Raw genomic sequence first — 22,601 nt, 5'->3', positions numbered from 1 at the left:
ATATGGGTGTTACAGGATGTTCAGCACTTGTCTGCGTCAAGCTGCAGCTGACTGAGGTAGCCACTTCACTCAAGGAAATTATTTGAGGTTTTCTGAGAGCCTCTTGACAGTAGGCAAAGATTGTTCCAGCTTGTGGGAGTGCCAGCTAGAACCCTTTATAACCTGAATGACATGTACTGTCATAAAAACTCCTGCTAGAACTCACTCTGTCCTTTCAAGACAGCAATTTTGACATCAATGTCTGTCTTTTGAACCATCAGATAGCAGCTCATCAGGATAAGAACTGGCAAGTCGGAGATTGCCTACAAGTATCTCCTAACAAGACTCTCTCCCATGTATTATTCTAGTTAAGAATCTAACTCAACACATCTTGCAGATCTCTTCCCCATTCTCTCGGGGGCAAAGAAATATGTACTACTGTGAGAAAAGGGGAGAAACAGATGCTTTTGGCCAATGCTCTTACTGGGTGACTAAGCAGACTGCAGGCTGACATGTCTCAGTCAGATCAGCCACATTTTGACGACCCTTTCGTGCCTAATTACCAACAGAGCCTCCATTTTTCTTTAGCGAGTGCAGTAGTCGCCGAAATTACGACTGTTTGGCATTATCTGCCTTGTATTAGTTGTAATCACATCACATTTTTGTTTATATCCACAAGTAATAAAAACCATGCATATCTTTAGTTTGACTTAAAGAATCAAGTAAATACATAATTCTGGCAAATTGTTTGGAATTATAGTTTAACAGCATCTGGTTCAGATATTCTCCAGTAAATTGTTGGCACCGACGTTGCCCCTTTTTCTTTTTTATTTGAACCAAAACATTCTCAGAAACATGTGTTTTTCATCCAGCTTTCATGTAATCCATTTTCCGAAGGCCGCAAAGCTTATGGAGTTTGAAACTTAAACTACCTGGGCAGGAGGGATTGTTTCTGGACACTCATTACACAGCTGATTAGCTGAGGAATAAACAATTCTGGCATGTAACCCAGCGCGCCTGTTGCTTTGGCTTTTTGTCTCAAGGAGTTGTCTTTCTCGAAATACCTCCCCAGGTACAATCTGTACGTTCCACCCTGTTTTGCTCACAAATTACATACCTCTCTTTTATGTCAAGTCCAATATAGCTGCACCAGGTTTTCTTATTCCACATAAAAAGTAACCAATTACTTGAGTAAATACCTGTTTTAAAAATATCACAGAGTGGTTTCCTGCTGCTCTAAATACTAAAACGTTCGGCAGGATTTCTGACCCTTATAAATCTTTCAAATAGTTCATATTTTATCACACCAGCCAGACCATCTTTAAACTTGGTGCATAATTCATTGAGACCATTTCTCAAATACTTGATTTTTACACAAGCAATTAGGAACAAAAAAAATGGCTGTACAATTTTTAAATCTAATTAGCTCTGACTTTTCTTGTATTTCATTCTCTGTGGCTTTATTGCCAACTTCTGCTCGTTCATCATAAAAATTACAGTTACCAGAGATTCAAAAACTCTAAATCGATGATAGATGGGGGAAAAGTGACTTAAAATACAACCCTTTGAAGCTTCCCAACAGACCTACATTTACTGAGCCTAACAGGTTCTCTAGTGTCAAATCCCATTGCAGTCACTGTCAGCAGCTTCACTCGCACCATCCGAGAACCAGCTTGTGGGAATTTAAATCAACGTGTTCCCAGAGCAGGTCCCAAGTCCAAGAAGCAGCTTCCTCCGCTCTCCCCGACCGCTTTCCCAGCGATGCTTTGCAGCTCCGAGCTGCCTTCGTAATGATGTGTCATTTGCAAGTCAGCGCTTTGCGCTAAGCCCCGAGGTGGGGAAATTACCCAGGAGAAGAGGCAACAATAAATTCCCCTGTCTTGCTTATTTTCTCAAGTCTGATGAAATCCCATTGCGCCGCTGGGGCTGCACAGAACAGCTTACTCTAACTCTGCTGTGAAATGCGTTTAGTCACAGATAAAAAAACCCCAGAATCCAGACCTCGGCACACCTTCTCACAGCATCCTCTTCCCTTTTGAAGTCATCGGCCTCTCCGTTCTTCATAACTGGGCGTGCTCTCCCTCTCCCTGTGTGCCAGAGCCTCTTGCACAGCATTTCGCAGCCTTCGCCTGCCTGCAATGGCCTTGCAGGGACACAGTCCTCTTAACAACCATCTCCCTAAAAACCCCAAATAATTAAATGCTTCCCATTTAAAGGCAGTTGGAAAATGCTCGTGCTACTGCTTGATCATATAAAGTTTTAATCAAATTATGAAACACTCTTTAAAAGTAAAACCTGTATATGTTAGCCAAAGGGAACTTGAAAGTGTATTCCTAAAAGTCATCAGTCGTTCAAAACTGCTGCAAGTAGCCGTGATCCTCTCTGAAGTGTTGCTCCTCAAAAACGTCATCAAACGCTTCGCAACCAGACACCATCCTGCAATCAGGCGCCTGCATCCACGCAAGCTCCCTGCGGCTGGAGCAAAGCTGCAGGCTCCGTGCCTCGGGATTCAGGCATCCCAAGTCTCCTGGAAACCAGCCCCTAGATCGCTGGAATTGGTAACTATTCTGTAAAATTACCTGGCACTCAAACTGGCAGCCGATGGTGCTGCCAGGGAGCGAGTTACACCACGTTCCAGAAGATGCCAAATTTGCTAGAGCGTGACTTGTGTATCATGCGCATTTCCCCTGACAGGGCTCACCTTTAAAATGCAGGCGCAGCTTCTTTCCTTGCTAAGGAAGGGCTGAGTGGGATCCTCTAACCCCAGGAGCACCCTGACGAGTGACCTCAAGAGGGAAAGGAAGGAAAAATTCTACAGCTCTGAGTGCCACCCACTGCCCAGCAATGTCTGCTGAGCAGAAGAGACAGAAAATGCTCGAGGTAGTGACAGCCAGCAGACTTCTTCACCAAAGAGTGACACGAGGGGGTGCTATTTTAGGGACGGTTTTGGTAAGGAAAAGAGCCGTGAAAATAATCTTGGACGAAGCAATTAATACAACATGGGCTGCAGGGGAGGCCAGGGCTGCGTGGTTCAAAGGACGTGCTCTGAGGAATGATGAGACCTGCCTAGAGAAGCCAACTAGAAGGAGGGACCCGGGCTCTGGTGCATGGAGGATGCACAGAATCCCTTTAAGTCACAAGGCCAAAACCCCATATGAAAACTCTAACTTTAAAAAGAAGCAGAAAGATTGATGAGAAATGGCTGCAGGAGGGCATCAGACCTAAAGCAGCAAGGAAAGGGCATTAGGGGAAAGTGCAATTTGTGAGGCTCAAGAAAAAAAAAAAAAACACTGAAATATGTATTATATGTATAATGCAGACTTGCTGGTTATGAACAGTACATTGGTTGCTGCCTTCTCCAACAGAAAAAAACTGCTGTCCCTTAAATCCTCCTGCCCAGACTCCCTCTCTGCTGCTCCTGAGTTCATTCAGTCCCTGCTCTTTGAACACTGGAGATGAAAATTGTTAAAGTCAAGCTAGTCAGACCTAGCAAAGGCAATTAAATAGCAAAGCTCTTCAGCAGTATAAATAGTAAGAGAACAAGGACAAAAGAAGGGCCACCAGGCACTCAGGGTGAGGGAAAAATGAAGAAGAAAAACCTATTCCTTTAATAGCCCTTTTGTCAAAAAGGGCAGAGCCCATCCCAGGGGCACAGGGGCTTTGCAGACATCCGCACTGGCACAGAGAGTTCCTTAGAGGAAAGCTGCAAGTTGCAGCTTACAAGGCAGTGGCGTATTGATAAAAGGGAATTTCCACACGAGCTTGGCACCACCGTTAAGAATTTCAATCTTAAAAAAGATGTTTCAAAGTCAAACCCTAAAGAACGATAAACAAACTTTGCACCACTCAGACCCAGCAAACAAACCTCCCGGCCTGGGACACGAGCAGGGAAGGCCCAGGCAAGCGGGGATGTGCTGGGGGCTGCAAGGGGGGTGTCGGGACGTGCCTGCTGGTGCGTAGCGGTGGAGCCATGGTCCTGCGGCGCGGTGTCACGTCCCGCCGAGGAGACCCTTGCTCGGGGAGGTGTGAGTGGATTTCCTCAAGTGCATTTTGACAGCTGTGGGGAAGCGGGTGGCAGCGGCAGCTGGAGACATTCCTGGCTGCGCCCCCCCCCTCCGCGGGACCCCCGCCCCCAGCACAGCGCGCCCTGGCAGCGCCGGGGGCTCGGGGGCTGCTGGGGGAGGCGGGAGCCGCATGGGGCCTGCGGGGTCTGATGAAACATCTGATGTGCATTGCGGCAGGGCAAGGGGAGACACGCACGCCCCCTTCCCCCCTACCCCCAGCGAGCGCGACACTTCTCATCACCTGCTAGAGGTTTTCCTACGTCCTTCTCCTCGCTCCAGCTACTGAACAGAAAGGAGCAGCCAGACCTGGCGGGGGGGTGGTGTGGGGTGCTCCAGGCTGGGGGGTTGCGAGGATGATGCTCTCTACCGGTGGCGGGGGGGTGTCAAGGAATGCAGCGCCTGCCCATGCTCACCCAGCCGGGTCCGCGCTCAGGTACCACAACCCCCCCTCCCAGCACAACCCGCCACATGCGATGGAATTGGCCCAAATCCCGTCGGAACTCGCAGGGTACAAAATCCCAAGGGAAAAAAAAAATGGGGGAGGGGGGAGAAGGGGGAGATGGATGGAGTAGAGGATTTCCAAGAAAGTCGGTGCAAAAGCTTCTTCGGGGAGGGATTTTTTTTCTTTTTCTTTTAAATCAAGTCTCGCAATGAGGCGGCAGTGCCGCAGGACGGCCAGCGCGGGCAGCCGGCTCCGGGCACCCCCGCGGCTCCCCGCGCAAGGGCAGCGGCGTCTGGAGCGCCCCGAAGTTGCAGCTGCGGGGGCACCAGCCGCTCGGTGCTGCCTCCCTCCCTCCAAAGCAGCCTGCTTGTCAAAATCCCGCTTTTTCACCTCTTTTTTTTTTCTTTTTCACCTTCTTTTCTTTCTTCGCCACCACCGGGGGTGCAGCCCCTTCCCGCTGCCCCCCGCACGCCCATCCCCCGCCGTGCGGTGCCGGGGGGGGCCGGGGGAGGCGGGAGGCTGCAACCTGCCGGCGGGGCAGGGCCGGCCCCCGGCGGGCGGTCGGAGCGGGGCGGCGGCTGCCATTGGCCGCGGCGCGGAGCGACACCTGCTCGGCTCCCTCATGCGAGTGACACCGGGGCTCGGCGGGGATATTTGAGGCACCCTCCGGCGCCTCTGCCGCCACTCCGCGCTCGCCGCCGCGCCGGGCACATGCGGTTCGCAGGGCCGCAGCGAGGAGCGCGCTGGGCCCGGGTGCGGCACCCCGCGGGGGAGGACGCGGCGGCGGCGGGGGGAAGGCGCGACCATGTGCGCGGAGCTCCGCGGCAAGCTGCTGGCCCTGGTGCTCCTGCTGCTCGCCAGCGCCCGGGCGGCGGCGGGCACTGAGGCCACCCACCCGCCGGAGGGGCCGCAGGACAGGACCCCGCAGCAGAAGGGGCGCCTGTCCCTGCAGAACACAGGTACGGGCAGGGCGGCGGAGGGTGGGTGCAAAGGTGATGTGAGAACCCCCACCTCGCTGCTTCTGGAGCGCCGGGGAAACGGCCGCGTTGAGTTATGACAGGCGTTTTTATTTCGGTGTCCGACTGTCAGGCATAAATCATCAGAGGAAATAAGACCTCGCTCCTAATTACCTTTAAAGCCCGGCTTTGCCAAGCACGTGTTGCCCTTGCAACAGCCGCGGCAGCGCTCCGGGCGAAGCGGCTCTGACGCCTCGCCGGGCACAAAGTGGGTGCCGAGCGGCCCCGTGCCGGGGGGAGCGGGGCCGGGGGGAGCCCAGTGGATCGGCCCCGGCCCGGGGATGCTGCTGCCGCCGCGGGGATGCTGCGCTGGGGAGGAGAAAGTTTCTCGGCGCAGCGTTTGAAACCGGGTCGAGGGGTGGGGGGGGTGGGACGGGGAGGGAAGGGGAAGCGGCTGGAAATGACTGGTGCTTTGCCTCCTCCCTAGGGAGTCGTGCAATGATGCAACGGACCGGGGGTTTCTCTCCTCCTCTCCCGCCCCCTGTGCTCCCTCCCCCGGGTATTATCTGTCTAGAAAGAGAGAGCTGAGGCGTGCACTTTGCTGGATCGCTTCCCAGCCGTGCAAAGAGAGACCGCGGGCTCCAGACTTTTCCCTTCCCCCCCACCCCCCTTTCTTTTTTTTTTTCCTTTTTTTTTTTTAAACACTCAGTGCTGCGGGACGTGTTTAAACACACACGAGCAGGAATGCACGAATGCCCATTAGGGACTGCCACATGTGAATCACGGCACTGTGCAGTTCTCAGCACGCTGGAGCCAGGACATGTGATCCGGCAAAAGGGTTTGCATCCGGATGCCAACACAAGCACTACAGCTGAGCTCCCGGCCCCAAAAAAGCCCAGCTCCGCGCTCTGCAGCGCTCCACAAAGACCTCCCTTCCCTCCCCCCCACCCCCCTCGGTGCGTGTGTGTTTGCGCAGCTTTTTCGCGTGTGGCTGAGACAATCTCAGGAGCCGATGCGGGGGCTCCCGTGTCCCACCCCCAGATGCGCTTCGGGGCAGGTAGAAGGGGAAACAAAAAAGAAAAAATGTAGTGGTTTGGTTTCGAGCTGCCGGCGGTTCGTGTGAACTCCGGCGGACTCTGCATTTCCATCCGCGGCTCCGCGCTCTGCCTTGCGGAGGGTTGGAATCAGACCGAAAAGTTGCTGTGAGGATTTGCAAATGGACCGCATGGCAAAGGGGGAGGCTGGGGATGTCTGAAACATGCTGCGGTCGGGAGGGGGATTAGGCTGGCTCCCAAGGGCGAGCTTTAATTAAAGGTACCACTAGGGCACAGGGTACAGGAATTCTTAGCATCCTCAGTTCTGGTCTAAAAGCTGCCCCTGTTTAACTTTATCCCCAGGCTTTTCCAGCAACCACCTTCTCTCTGGCAGTACTATTACATCCATTTTTTTTCAAAGGACCAGAAGCTGTCTTGTTAAGAATTAGATTTTTAGGGTTTTTTTGGTGAGCGAGTATTAGCATTTTTTTTACAGTATTACATAACATCTGAAAGGGCAGAATAAACATACATGTAACAGCTAGCTCCAGTAGATCTATTTTATGTACTACGTATATGAATATATGTATTTTCAATTGATTTCTGCATAGGTGAGGACATAGTTGCGGCTTTATGCAACACTCAGTGCAAAGGACTTTATTTATCAGTGGGAGTTTTGCCATTAACTCTGTGGACATCACAACAGGGGAAACCCAGTGGTCTGTAAAAAACATTGTGCTAAATCGCCAGAAACTAGCTCAAAGTACCTGAAACGAGACATTTTAGCTGCCTGGGTCATGGGCTTCTCGTTTTGGCACTTGAATTTGATGGGGGACTTTTTGCAAGTCAGACAGCCAAAGTCATGCCTGTCCTTTGCTCCTGAGGAATGCAAAAGCATTACAGTTCTCAAGTGAAATAGTTTGACGTAAGTATAGTGGATTTGACATTTGCTTCTTGGATGTCACTTTCATAACATAATATACCCAAGTTTAGGTGTAATTTCTGCAAAGAGTGGGCATGCTGGGGGTACGATAACTGTTGTCACATGGTTTTTGTTTCTTTTGAACTGATGATGTTAGCAAAATAACTCTTTCCCTCCCCACCCTACCCACCACCAACTTCTATGAGCAGTTCTTCAAACTAACTGTAATCAATGCTCATTTTAGCTGAAATCCAGCACTGCCTGGTTAATGCTGGCGATGTGGGATGTGGAGTGTTCGAATGCTTTGAAAACAACTCTTGCGAGATCCGAGGCTTACACGAGATCTGTATGACATTCCTGCACAACGCTGGAAAATTTGATGCCCAGGTAACACAGTGAAACGCACTACGTATCTGCTTGCTTCTAACATACACGTGGCACGCCATTTAGTTCTATAATGCATGGAAAAAAAGTTACCATTATGGAGCAAATGTACTTTTGTGCATGAGCAGCTTCAGTAAAGGTTTTCCTGTGGAAGGGTCCAGAATTAAGCCCCCAGACCAGCAACAGAGCAGCAGGAGCTGCAGCTCCCTGGATCGCTCCCACCTACTGTACCCAGCATAACTGAATCAGAACACTAATGTAGCCAAACATGGTTTTGGAAACACTAGGTGGCTTTAGCTTCTACACCATGTTTGTTCAAAGCCGATTCAGAAATGCAGCTTCGGCTCCCAGTTCATTTAGACGTATCGGAATATTTCCTGATGCGCGGTGATTAAAGTTGGTTCTCACGACTTGCCCACAACGAGCACAGGCAACCTCCTGAAAGCTGCTGTGTTCAAATAATGCTTTGGTTCAAGCACTGACGTTAAAATACATTACTTAGATGGTATGCGGTATTAAGTTTGTCTCCTTCATTTTCTCCCCAGACCATTTATGCATCATTGAGACATCCTGTTATTATGTCTTGTAAACCTACTCTCCCATTACAGTGTGGAGAGAAGAGAACATTACGACAGGCCAGCGGCATTTGGCTTGACCGTGCAGTTTACAGTATAACTTGACTAAAAGCACCAGCTACATGGCACTGTTAAAAGTATGGTATAAAGTAGAGCTGTCTTCAGGATCCTGCCTGTTCCGTGAGGGGTGGTGCAACCACCCAGTAGGAAACACTTTTGAAGGGCTAGAGTTTTAGGCTCACATTCTCAAGGACATACAAAGGCTCTGGCTAGTCGTTAAAACGGGAATCATTTCTCCTGTGGGTATCTGAAAACCTTCGGCTTAATTTCCAAGTGGCTTACAGAAAATACTCATTTATTTTTGCACAATTATTCTTTCAGTGAACAGAGTTGACCAAAGAATTAAGCCCTGTTGGGAAGGGTGCCTGCAAAGGCTGAGCGTAGCCATTGATGCCTGTTCCCCAGATATTGCTGATCAAATACAGCCCATTTCACATCCAGGCTGTCTCCACTGCAGTGCATAAGTGTTAAACCCCTGGAGCTTTATTTCATATGGAGGCGACTTCACCTTCTGCTATGACTTGGCTTTTCACGGCTCATCTCTGTATTGTCTACAGTTATTTCAGGCCGCATTAAATGACAAGAGTAACACTGGCCATTTTCTGTTCTCTGCTTTCTGTTCTCCTTCCCTCACTCTGAAACCTAAGAATTGATGTCAGGTTTGGTTTATATAAGAACGTTCTTTTTTATCCTTATTTGCCTACTGTGTGTGAAGGGGAAGGGCAAGTTAGTGCCTTTGGTACAGGGAATAGAAAGGGATGATGACTGAAGCAGTTCTTTGATCAGCAAGAAACATTTCTGGCTTGAAACAATTTGGGCCCAACAGGGTAGTTGATGTTGGTGGAGCTATGCCAGGGTGCTCTTTGGATAAAGGACAAGAACTTGGTCTTCATGAAGCACTTGTGTCAAAGAACCTGAAGTTAATGAAGAGATTGGAGGCAGTGTAGGAGGCTTCCACACACCTATTGCTCAGCAAAGTGAAAGGAATCTGAGCAGAGCTGTCAGACTGTGACATGCACCGTGTGTGCCAGCCATAGCATCAGACAGCAAAAAGAAAGGTTTCTGATGCCCACTAAGCCACTGAATAAAGGAATCGCAAACAGGGGTTAAAGAGATGCTGCTAAAGCAGCTTCCCTGCAATTTACTTTTTTTGGTTTCTTGATTTGATTTTCCTAATCTCACAAGTTCTTGCAGCAAACAGGCATTGAGACACTGAAGGATTATTACTAGTGCTGATTTGAGTCCCTCTTTGTGGAAGCGGTAGTAGAGAAAATACCGACAGCTTGGGAATAGGGCAGGTACATACAGACAGTGTATACATGTCTTAGGAGTTTGCAGATTAATTTTAAAATAAACTAATTTGCAGTTACTAAGTGGTTGTCTGCTTGTGGACCTGGGCACCTCAGCCATGGCAGGATGCGCTCTCCTTTCCGTGAACCTGCTGTGCTGCCAGATCAGAAGCAAACAAAGCCAGTAACTTGAGCATTGAATTATTTCAAGGTGCTTACTTTTGCCCTTTCCCTTGTTGGGCATTCAGCTGCTGGGGTAGGGAAACCTCCATAGGCTGGGGAGGAAGCCCTGTCTGTTCAGCTCCCCAGGGACAGCAAGGCCAGGTAACTTGGCATGGTGTTTAAGAGCAGAGAAACAAAAAGAAGAGGGGGGAAAAGACATTAAGTGGTACCCTTGGCAATCTAATAACCCTTGACATTGTCCCACAGAGGAGCAGCTATCTGGGCATAAATCAGCTGCTGTGCTTAATGGACAAAAATACAGACCTACTCCATTTCTTTTCTTCTTAGGGAAAATCCTTCATTAAAGACGCTCTGAAGTGTAAGGCTCATGCCTTGAGGCATAAATTCAGCTGCATCAGCCGTAAGTGCCCTGCCATTAAAGAGATGGTGTTCCAGTTACAGCGGGAGTGCTACCTGAAGCATGACCTCTGCTCCGCTGCCAAGGAGAACGTCCAGGTCATTGTGGAGATGATTCACTTCAAAGACCTGCTGCAGCATGAGTAAGTGTCTCCGCGCTGGTGCAGTCGGAGGTGTGGGAGCTCCTTCCAGGGGCACGACGGTGCCAACGGGCTGTGCATCTGCCCAAGAGCTGTCGCACCTCCTGGCCTTGAGCACGTCTTGTTTTCCCATGTACCAGGCCAAGCCAGTGCTTTCTTCACAGGGGCCCTTGAAGACCGGTTTGTTTACAAAGGGCTGGATGTAACTGTGGAAGGGAATGAAGTGTGTTGAAGTTGGAGCTGGCTGTCTCTTTGGTCCTTTAGCAAATACAGTGTCCATGTCTGCTGTTTCCAGAGCCATCTGACAATGTTTCTGTGCTTTCTGAGCTCAAAGGCACTGTTCCTGACCACAGTATCTTGTTAAAGATGACAGCTAGAGGAGCAGGGGGAAGAAGGTCTGTGCGGGGTTGTCAGTAAGATGATAATTTCTTCTTTAAATACATACTTTCAAATGTCTTGTAGTTAATTGTCCCTGAAAGAGCTGCAGTCCCCCAGGTAATCTCCCATTCATCTTATTCCTTATTAATCTCAGATGCTTTTTAATAAAACATTGAGGTGTACAAAATGAAGGCACAAGTCAGATTTTGAGGAGTTCATCCCTCTGACTGGGAACACAGCTGCCCTCTGAGGAATGGCAGGCATGAATCCTATTTGGAATTGATCAAAGCTGCTACATGACAGCAACAAACCAGGCACAAGCTGTTTGTACCAGCTCTTTGTGCACAGATGCAAAAATTTGAGCCTGTTTTTCTTGCAGGTGAACTTCTCCCACCCAAGAAGGCTGGCAGCAAGCTTAACCTTAGACCATCTTCTTACTCTGCCTCTCTACGCCTTCTTATCCCTGGTGGATGTTAGCACAGAAACCCCCTGCAATCCCACCAATCTTTTTTTTTTTTTTTTCTATACAGAGTTATTTCTTGACTTTTAGCCTTGCGTTTTCATCGGTCTCTAAAGGAGCTGTTGAAAACCACCCCCCTAATACTTAAGCTGCAGTTGCAGAGACACTTTGATGCCAGATCGTTTGCTGTGGTTCATAGGAGCTGAACATGGTGGCCTGAAAGCAAGGCCCTTTCCATGGACATTCCTGAGGCTGGGATCAAAGGGATGGCTGGTGGCAGATCGTGGCCTTGCCAGGGCAAAGAGCAGCATCCTGGGGGAGAAGGGATATGGGGATCCCTCCTGCAAAGCAGCGGCCACTGCTCAGGCTGTGTTAATAGGCTAGAAATTGGGTACTTGGTACCAATTAACTTCCCCCTGCATCATTTGGAGATGAGAAGAACTAAGAAAGTCCAAGGCCTGTCCAAAGAGAAGTTATCCTTGTTTCACAAACAGGCTGAAGCAGGAATGCCCAAAGGCAGCTGCTTATTTCTGGGGAGCTTCACTGGGGGGTTCTCTGTCTGAGAAGAGACAGAGCATTCAGCTGGACACCTATAATTTGCATGATCTCACTTAGAGCTTCCTACACTTCATTTTCAGCATCTCGTGGAGTCGGAGCTTAGCTTTCCTAGGCAGGACTCCCCAAATAGAACCCAGCCAGCCTCCTCCCCTCCCCTAAATTTAGAGGCCATCTCTGAAGCTTTTGAACTAAGGAACTTGTTCAAGATCAATAGGCAAGTGTGGCAGAGCTGGAAATAAAATCATGTCTGCTGACTTGCAGCCTTGTGCTCAGTTCAGGCCCTATGGTCAGGCCAGCTGAAATGCAGAAAGTAAAACAGTGAAGGAGAAATGGGCCAGTATTAATCCACAGGGCTCTGGCAGACTCTGAATACCTGAAATATTTGGCAGCTGAGACACTTTTTAGTCATACCAGCAAGCTTTTTCTTCCAGAGATTTTTTTGTAAAGGTTATGCCCAATTGCAGCAACTGATTTCCCTATGATTTTTTTTTCCTCTTCCTGCTGTATCACTGTGTATGCAATGTGCTCAGCTCTCATCTTCAATTTTATGCCTAAAACAAAAACTAAGAGAGGAGGAGCAAGTGGCAGCTCTCGGACTTGTTCTCTGGCTATTTTATTCCGTTTTTTCCCTGTTGAGGAACGCGATCGGGGCGGCGAAGGCTCCTCCTGTGTCAGCTGCGCTGGGGCGGGGGTCAGGCCGATCTGCCATGGTGGAAGTGGTGACAGGCCCTGGCAGATTGCTCGCTGCTGCATTCCAAGGAAACTTTTTTTTAAAACGGCAGAAACAATCCAAACATGGGAAATATTTTGAGATGGGGAATAGGTGACTCTCCAAGATTAGTCATTCCAAGTGAATTTAAGCAGTTGGGCAAAGTAAAATCAGGGTAGTGTCAGACACCGATCACAGCCACAACTGCCGACCCCAGGCAGTTCCCCACTTGCACCGGGGGTGGTTCCTACCGTGGAAGACAGAATTTTAAGCACATCCTTCTGGGCCTGCCAGCAGCTCAGCGGTTGTGTCAATAGGCAACATCAATATTGACCCACAAAACTTGTGACCGCAACTATTTTAAAATTGCTGCACTCAGTGACCTGCGGCTGAGGAGGCCGAAGTGCCTGCGCTCAGGCTGTGTTGTGCTCCGGGGGCACACAGACGGTGTTTGGCCATGGCTCGTTTGGAGTCCTTGTTTGGCTGGGAAAAGCTATATACTGAAGGCTGTACTCAACTCCGTAAGAAAATGAAGAGAAAAAAACCCACACCTTGGTGTGGGAAGAAACAGCGCCATCCAAGTGGATTTCTGTGTGTCTGAGCTCTGTGCGGTTGGATCTTGAGTCCAGATAAGATTTTGCTTGTGGTGGAGATCAACACCTGGTGCTTCAGGGAACGCTAAAGATGATGAGAAAAGCGAGAAAGCCTCTAGCTGAGTATCTGTTGCTCTTTGCAGAGGTGAGGAAATGCCTCCCTCTTGCAGACCTGTGGTCGGTGTGTGCTCTCATGATCTGTTACCAGCCATTCACCTGGAGATAACAAGGTGTTTGATGAAGCTGATGGCTCTGGACAACAGCAGGTTTCCTTTGTTGTGTATCTTGACAAATAAAGATGAATGGGCATGGAAAGCGATCGAGGCAGAAGGTGTGGACAGCAGTGCTGTTTGACAGCCCCGTTTGCCAAGCGTGTAAACCTCATATATTCATGTCGGTTCTCCCAGAGCATTGCCAGTGGGGGAGCAGTCAAGGCAGGCAGAGCACTTGAGTGAAGCTTCGTTTGATGGGATGCCAGCATGTGCATTTCTTAGAGCGATATGGCCAATTAGTATATAATATACATAATAAACATATGGTGCAGAATTGCTCTACAAGGCTGCCGAGTCAGTGGGGAGGAGGGGGCTAAGGCTACAAAGTGTGCTGTGCACGGGGAGGGTGAAGCTTGTTTACTTATAGATAACCCTTACACATTTTTTGACTCTCCTCACTGTTTCCTTTACCTTTAGACCGTATGTTGACCTAGTGAATATCCTGCTCACCTGTGGCGAGGAGGTGAAAAAGGCAATAACAAGAAGTGTCCAGGCACAATGCGAACAGAACTGGGGAAGTCTTTGCTCCATCCTGAGTTTCTGCACCTCGACTGCGCACGGTGACACCATCCTGGCTCCCGAGAAGAAGTCAGGTGAAGCCAACAAAGCCGCTGCTGGCCGTGGGGACATGCTGGCCCACGCCGACTCTGACCACAGGGAGAGCTTGCGAGCATCTAAGGGAGAGAGAGGTACCAAGGGCCACTTGAATGCCCATGCCCGGGTAAAAGCTGGGGGCCACAGTCCCAAAGGGCCACACGGGATCATGGACCGGGCAGATGAACTGTCCGACTTCTCTGACATCCGGAGGTGAAAAAAGGCACCAACTCCCCATTCCCCCCATCCCTCCCCCTCCACTGGAAGCCTCCTCCGTTGAGTCCCATCTTCCCGTCTATGGACATTCCAAAGCATTTCCCATTCAGAGGTCAAGCACAGGGCATTGCAAGATATATATGGACCTCAGCAACAGTGTATATAGTAGCAAAGGGAGAGCAGTGGCAATGGGTTATAGATCCAGCAAACTCAACACTTGAGCAGCCACCAGATGTGGCAAAATGTCTCCAACTAAATTCTTGTCCCCTTTTTTATGAAACAGACATGAGCTGAAATTCAGGATCTTGTTTGGGGGTTGTTGGGTTGTTTTGGGGCTTTGTTGTTTGTTTGTTTGTTTGTTTTCTTGGTCCCCTTGCCTGGGGAGAAGGTTCCAAGAGGGCTCTGCGAGATTGCATGTGGCTGCTTGTGGCTTAGCACCTCCAAAGGTTTAGGGCGCAGCCCAACAGCAGATGGCTGAGTTCCAGGGGGATTTGGTTTCTGCCTGTGGCTGAGAACGCAGGAGCTCAAGGCTCTCTGTGTGATGCTCTCAAACGTAATAGCTACCCCCTCTCTCACACAGGAACCGTGTGGTCTGGAGCTCCACCGCTTTCCTCTCAAATAACTTCTGAGCCATTGTTCCCATCTGGGTGATGCTGCCTACTTTAAGTGCCCCCTGTTTGTTTGGTTGGTTTTTTTAACCACTGCATAACTCGACACTTGCTAATCCAGTCACTTCAACATATCAAAGGCGAGTAGCCAGCTTCCAAACAAGGCGATGTGACTGTTAAGACTTGCACAGTATGGAGGGCTCCCAAGAGTATGTTCATGGACCTCTAAAAATCCTGTGCATATGCTCTGCTTACGCCTGCTCACTCAGCGATACATTTCCTCCACCCCTATGGACAGCCCAAGGTTAAAGGATGGGTGAAGGTTCAGACAGCAAAGGACCCCATGTACTTAGTTCTTCTGTAGAACTGTGTTGAAAGCCCATCAGAAATCTCTCCTTAGCAGCAACGTGGTGCCGTTTGCTGGGATGTGGAGCCCCACCATAATATGCCTATCAGCTGTGGTTTATCCAGATGCCAAAGATAAGGAGAGGGGGTTGACTTGGTGTTTTTTTAGTTGTCATGCTGATAAGGACCACCAGCCTCTGCAGACTGAGTTACTAAAGATGAAAACTGTCAAGAGCTTATTGTCTCTAAGCAGTTTTAAGTGTGAATGAGGTGTTTGGACATATCTCTCCTCCCCCCTATGCAACTGTAATTCTCAGGTTGCAGATGTGCAATCCTGTATCCCCAGATACTGTACTGGAAATGGAGGTTAAAGCATCCACAGGGACAGAAGGACGAGCTCTTCAGCTTCCTCTAGAGAAGAAGTGAGTTTTCTTGGAAAGTGGGAATCACACCAGGGACTTGAGCCTTCTCATTTAGAAAGTTTGGGAGGAAAGCTGTGGGGGCAGGAAGGTAGTTCAGTACAGACAGAAAGTACCCAGTGAACTAACGTACGTCTTATCACATGGTGGGAAGAAGCTGTAGAAAGAGTAGAGGGTGTCGGAATTTGGCTACAATTTCCAACTCAGATTTGAGTTCCTACTAACTGAACACAGCTCTTAATAGCAATATTCAGGGTTTAATGCATTTATCCACCTGCAGAAGTTATAGGCATTGCTTTTAACAGAAGCCACGTAGGAAGCAAGAGAGGTGCGTTAAGTTGAAAAAGTGTCTCTATGCGATCACCAGGTCATTGTTTAAAGAAGTGACCTTGATCCTGCTTCATTTTAGCTAAGTTCTGTGACCAAATTCTCATTCGACCTAACTGGGAGGAGGTGAGATCTGGCCAGGTACTGCAGTGGTGAAGACCATGCTGACCCGAGGAGCAGAGCTCCTGGCAGTGCCAGCATGCAGCCGTCCCACGGGTGGGACACCCGGGCTCTCCCCCACGGGTGGGCTCAAACCTGTCGCTGACGGGCAGCTCCTCTGCTCAAAAAACTCAGCGGCTGTCGGTGGCACCATAAGAAGGTTTCTTGAGTAGCTCCGGGGGCTTCCTGCGAGCGGCCTCTCCCCTTGGTGACACAGCCACCATGAAGAACAAGCTCAAACCAAAAAGGGAATCCAAGTGTTTTAACGACAGCACCAAAAAGACCCCAACAAACACAAAACTCCTCGCTACCGATGCGATGTTCTTGCATTGAACTAAAATAAGATCCCTCTCTCACTAGAGGTCTGATTCATCAATGGGAACCAAGCGTATAGATCTACATATCCTTGAATGTCTCAGTCAACGTACCACCTCAGCATGCATACAGTTTTATTTGTAGTCATTCGTTCTGTGGGGAAAATTGTATGTTTCCCTTGTTTAGTCAATGAAAATTATGGGGGAAGCGGGGGGTAAACTGTCGGTGGGAGGGATTTTTGTATAAGGCATAACTTTTTTTTCCTCTGTGTGTGAAGATTTTATGTGTTCATCTACTGATTCCACATATGCTATTATTGTAAATATTTAACATTTCTATTTATTATAGTGTCTCCATTTAAAAAAGAACACTGCTGGCTATGATAATTTAAACGTACGTCATGACCTGTGTTGTATATATTCATGCCACTAGTATGTTTTTTTTATGTTTAAAGCTGCATAAATATAGTTTTTATACAGTTCCATAATGTTATTGACAGCATAAATCATTTATTTATTGTTAAACCTTCTTTCATATCTAACAAGTAGGGTGTGTTTTACCTGAGATTATTTTATTGTGACATCTACATAGCCTTAATTCTTTATAAAAAAGAAAAAAATGTCCATTTAGATACTGTATGATGCTTTAATTAACATTCCTTATGAACTTGCTGTTCATGAAGGAGGTTTAGCTTAAAAGCCAAGGTATGAATGTTTCCTTTTTGCTTTGCATCTGGGATGAGCCTTGTTCTGGAATGAAAATACTGGGAGAAGCAAAATGCCTACTGGAAAAAGGTATCAGTAAACCCTGGAAAATGCTGTCCTGACTTAAAGTGCTGAACTGAAAGGAAAAAAGAGGGAAGAAAAAGGAAAGAAAAAATAAAAAAGACAAACTGTCCTTAATTCCAAATCTCTGGGAGAAAAACATACTAGTTTTGTCTCACGTAGAATTTGCAGCCAAATAAGCTTGTAAAAAAGAAAATGCATATGGCTTTAGACAAAGCTCTGTACCTTTCACACTATTATTTTCCTTAAACACTAATAAATGTTTTGAATAAGTCTGCGGCTGGCTTTTATCTGGCTGGAATTTCAGCTGCTGCGATAAGGGGTAAGAAAATCCCTGTGAAGCCGGGCCAGCAGCGCGGCCGGGGCAGAGGTGACCTGGCTGTGGGTCCCCTCCCCGGTGCCAGCTGGGCGGTGGCAGAGGAGCCCCGGCTGGGGCAGGGGATGGGGACAGGGCCAGCCCTTCCCGTTGTGCACCGGGGAGAGCCAGGTAGAGGCCTGGCCATCGGCATGCCATTGCCCTGGGGGAGGGAGACCTCTTCGGCTGCTGCACTGAGACCTGGCAGCTGGTCTGAGGGCAGAAAGGGAGACACGGAGCAAACTAGAGGATAAAAACACGGGGAGCAGGAGCATTTGACCTTCCTGGGCTCCAACAAAGCCCATTTCAGGATCATAGAATGTCCTGAGCTGGAAGGGCCCACAAGGATCATTGAGTCCAGCTCCTGTCCCTGCACAGGACACCCCATAGTTCACATCATGTGTCTGAGGACGTTGTCCAGTCTCTTCTTGAACACTGTCAGGCTTGGGGCTGTGACACCTCCCTGGGGAGCCTGTTCAGTGTCCAGCACCCTCTGGGTGAAGGACCTTTTCCTAATGTCCAACCTGACCCTCCCCTGGCACATCTCCCGCCATTCCCTCGGGTTCTGTTGTTGGTCACTAAAGAGAAGAATTCAGAGCCTGCCTCTCCTGCTCCCCTTGTGAGGAACATATAATCACCATGAGGTCTCCTCTCAGTCTCCTCTCCTGGATTGAGTTGACTGCAGCATGTCTAGGCCACCTCATCTGCTCTGAATTAGTCTGTATCGGGGTTAGGAAGGAAGTAGGGCGATGCAGGTGCTCATGGGTCTCTCCTCCCTGCCCTGATGATCTTGGTCCACACAATCCCCTCGAGGGGCTGGCGGTGGCACCCTGCTCTGCTCAGCTGGGCTGCCTATAGGTGCAACTCAGCATCCCGTAAGTGCATCCCATAAGGGCCAGGGCAGGATCTTGGCTGGTAGCTGCACCTGCCCACGGGCAAGGGGTCAGCAGCCCCAGCACGCAGCCAAAGCCCTCAGCACTGAATTTCAGCCAGACCCATTAACAAATACAAGAGCAACACTTTCTAAAAGCTGTAATAGCTGATAAGCTTTATCCCGCATGTATAAAAAGACCCTGTTAGTTCATGTAATAGCAAGAGCTACATCTTCAAGATTTTACCTTAAATACAGGGGGCATCCATTTGGCTCTCCGCTGGCACCTATCAGTAATCGATCAGTAAGTACCAGCCAGTGGCTCTGTACAGGGATTTAAGAAGCGAGTAAAGTAGCTGTAATTCTCTTCATCACTATCCCAGCAATGATCAAATACCAAAATCTTAGATGCTTACTGGAGTTTCAGGAAAGGAGAAAAGCAAAATCCTCAGATTTACAAAAAGCAATCTGCAGAAACAGCACTTTGTGGTGTCTCCAAAGTCATTTTCATACAGCGTTGGGGTGTAGGCAGCAAGTGGATGGGGAAATTATGAGAAAGCACCTCAGAACATAAAGCACAGATCTTTTTTAAGGCTGCTTGGATGAAAAAGCACATTTTTAACACTCCTTCTGTGTGGTTTAAAAATAACTAATCCAGTTGAAGCCTTTGGATGAGATGGGCTTCACAAGCCTCAATGTGATATGCAGCAATCTAGGACCTGTAGCATTTCTTTGCCTTTAGGTGCAATAGTTCTCTATAATCCTGCTGTGAGCTGTCATCAGACACCAACAGGAAAGTGCATCTTGCCAGCAGAGACGAGACACTTGGGTGGGATGTGACCTCAGGCCAACCTGCCCTCAGACCACAGCCACGGAACAGCTTGTGCTGGTGTTGGACCCTCATCAGCACCGGAGACCCCACTGCATTTCTGTGCAGGAGCTGGCCCAGTCCATGGCTGTGATGCAGCTCAGGTAACTGCATTCTGCCCTCTACCATCCCCCTTGCAATTTCAACTAGAAAAGTTATTTTTCATCTCCTGATGCATAAAGTGGTGAGACTGCATTCTGCTCCAAAAAGTGGCGAAACGAGCGATGGAGAAGTGACCCTCACCTTCCCTTAGGGCATCACATCTCACAGAACAGCACAGTAACTAACAGAGTGCTGACGTTAAAAAGTACAGAAGCACAGACAGAAAAAGAAGCCCTAAAACTGACTGCAGAGCAGGGATTCTGCATTGCACAACCCAGAGCAGTGCGTAACTTAAGATATATTTAATACCAGCGTGCAAGTCTGCTTCAGGACTGGAGTCAGCTTTGTTCACTTTGGTCCAAGTCACTTTACAAGTGAGGTAAAGAAAAACAAATCAAGGCAATTCAAATTGCAAATGCATGTCCGTACACAGGTGTGATCCAAATGAACAAATCCCACCAAGATCCACGCATATGGTCCATTTGGATTTGTTCTTCTACAAGCTCCCTGTCTAGCCTCCCAAAATAACAAAATTAATTCCAGATACTGGCTTGCTTGGGCATACGGGCAGCTCTGCTGCGTCACGCCTGACGGATTTATCACAGCGATCTTCCCAGGTGAGTGAATAGTTAAAGTTTGCTGGGAAGCCTCTCAGCAGTGCATTTTCAAAGCTATTTCCCGACACCTCACCAGAAACACAAATCCCACTCAGTTTTCACTGCTAGTTCTGTTCGTGCTTCCACGCTCTCCCTGCAGACTCTCGCAGGAAAGACTTCTCTCACACCTGCTAAAGTCAGCAGTTGCTGCATGCTTCCCCAGCAACAAATAGAGCAGATCTGGAGCCCTGAGCAACGCCAGGCAGCCTGCATCACCCAGAGCCATCGCAGTCACCTGCACTGTGACCAAGCAAAAACCAGAAGGAAGGTTGAATTGTGAAGAGGGCATGCAAGGGGGTGCAGCTGGACCCCCCTGGAGGCAGGAGCCACACTAATGCCTCCACAAGGTCCCTTCCAGGTCTGCTCCCCTGGCTTGGCGCTGAGCGTAACCATATAATTAGTGAAATCCTAACAATTTTTGTTTCTGTACATTTTCTTTAGGGAAAAACATCCCAGCCAGTAGAGCATTTCATTTTGAAATCAAAACCTCATGTCTTTCTTGATCGGGAATGCAAAATGGGGACTTGAGGGTTTAAAGTCATGACAAATTATGGGAAGCTGCAGGGGCTGAGAATTCCTATCTCCGAGGATGCCGGCTGTTATAGCCTTGACCTTTTCTGCAAATACCATCCTCTCTTATAAAAATGTGGGTTGGAGTTTATTTAGAAATTCTTCTAAAATAAGAAGTCATGTTTGGAGAGGCTGCTGTGAGGTTCTCCACATAGATGGGGATACAGCTTTTTTTAAGGGTATTCCTCCATTGCTGGAAAGTAGTGCCCCAGGGGCAGTGGTGCTGCAGTCAGCAGCAGGACCGCACTGATGTGCTTCCCGGTGGCTCCGGTGACACTGCAGAGATCAGGTCGAACACGTGGTCCCAAAAAGGAACCTCAATAGGGTTGAAATACAGTGCAAGACCAAACTGCCCCCATGGCACAGAGTGCCAGCTTCCTGGTGTCATTCAAAACAGCAGTTTATGGAAGGGCTAAAACCAGGCTGCATTTTAACACAGCACAGGATCAGCCCTCTGCTATCTAAGACATTATGGCACGTAACCCCCTCTATAAACCCCACTTCCATTTCTCAGATTTTCTGCAGTTTGTATCTGCTTTTCTCTATCCTGCAATCACAACGGGCTACATTTGTCACCCATGAATAATCCCACTTACATTGCAGAGTCTCTTCCTACCCTGGAGAAAAATGCAGTGGGAGGTGTGGGGAAGCTCAGTGAAAGCTGACAGCCAGGAGAGACTGGGAAAGGCCTACAGAGTGCCTTTTTTAGATGTCCTATTTTAAGATAAAATGAAGAGGAACTATGCACATTCAGCATTTCATTAAACTGACAAGAAATCGAGCCACTATGAAATCAGTTTGCAGAGGGGTGCAGTGCACATGCTTTAGGTCATCTTCAAAATGTTATTATTATTATTATTTATCATTGCAGTAGCTCCTAGCTGTCAGCAAGTCCCAACCTTGGGGCTACTGATGCATATATCACAGAAGGAGAGTCCTGGCCAAAAAGTTTCCATCACCATTGGGAGATGGAAATATTGTCTTTTGCCTGCGCATGCAGAAAATGAAATAGCGTCTACCTGTGCACTCAGCATTACTCACCGTGCAAGATGCTTCTGAACACTAATCACAGCAATTACGTGTTTTCCTCTCGGATCCACCACCTACACTTGCTGGTCCCAAAGCCAACACTAACCAAGGATGAGTCTGCAGAAGCCCATCGAAAGCATTTTGGCCAATACAGAAGGAGGGAGTTAGAGCAGCCAGGATGCCTGGGAGGGTAGAGGGTGCCCGGAGAAGCTGAAACTGCTCTGCAGCAAGAAAGGGCTCCCGAGGGTCCGGGCAGCCCACGGCAGTGGCTGGCTGACTCTGCACATTCCTGGAAGAGGAGATGTATTTTGTGGCTATCTGCATGACATGGACCAGTGAAAACTGGCCACAGCCAGTGAACCAGGACCAGGGAATGAGTCTTGGATAATAATTAAAGGCCAAATATTGGGTTCGCCAAAGCCTCTGGTAAAACATATTATTGATAATAGTAGGACATTAGGATTAGGCTCCTGCTGGAGATAGGAATCACTGAAACTTTCTGACTGCATAAACTCCCCAGGAATAGTCTAAACAAAATCAGAAAATAGCCAAGGCCGAAAATAATCTGTTCTCAAACATCTCACATTCATAAACGCCTGGATCCGAGGCACGGGGGTTTTTCTTTGCAGTATGTCCTAAGCACAGACCGTTTGCAAACTGTGGAAGAGCGGGCAATCCATAGTGTCTTTCAACACATCCAGAATTCTGTGAGACACTTTGAAATATGACAACGATAAAACTTAAAGTCTGCTTTTAAAAACCTGTAATAAAGTTTACTAGGCTTTTTGATATTATATTCCATACTGCTTGAATTCTGGCCACCCTAGACATAATGGCCTCTCTCTTCTGTTGACCGCGTAAGCACAGCTTTAGTACAGCCTGGAAAAGTGGTCAGCCTTGCTTCAAAGAGGAAAAGACTGGCTAGACCCTCCCAATGAAGGCGGTAGCAAGATGATACCATTTATTTAAGAAAATAGAGCAGTTATTC

The 22,601-nt window shown here is 48.4% G+C and overlaps 1 protein-coding gene across 1 annotated transcript; it reads left to right on the top strand.

Annotated features, from left to right (window-relative positions):
* Nucleotides 1-5,126: 5,126 nt before the first annotated feature.
* On the top strand, nucleotides 5,127-17,435 carry STC2 (stanniocalcin 2). The gene is made up of 4 exons (XM_065029536.1): nucleotides 5,127-5,444; nucleotides 7,642-7,784; nucleotides 10,216-10,427; nucleotides 13,812-17,435. The coding sequence occupies exons 1-4, from the start codon at nucleotides 5,291-5,293 to the stop codon at nucleotides 14,203-14,205; spliced, it is 903 nt and encodes a 300-aa protein (XP_064885608.1). The 5' UTR covers nucleotides 5,127-5,290; the 3' UTR covers nucleotides 14,206-17,435.
* The last annotated feature ends 5,166 nt before the right edge of the window (nucleotides 17,436-22,601 follow it).

The sequence above is a fragment of the Columba livia genome, chromosome 14 (genome assembly GCF_036013475.1).
Source record: "Columba livia isolate bColLiv1 breed racing homer chromosome 14, bColLiv1.pat.W.v2, whole genome shotgun sequence".
NCBI classification, from domain to species: Eukaryota; Metazoa; Chordata; class Aves; order Columbiformes; family Columbidae; genus Columba; species Columba livia.
The sequence above is the reverse complement of the archived record's forward strand: the minus strand, read 5'-3'. Positions and strand labels throughout refer to the sequence as shown.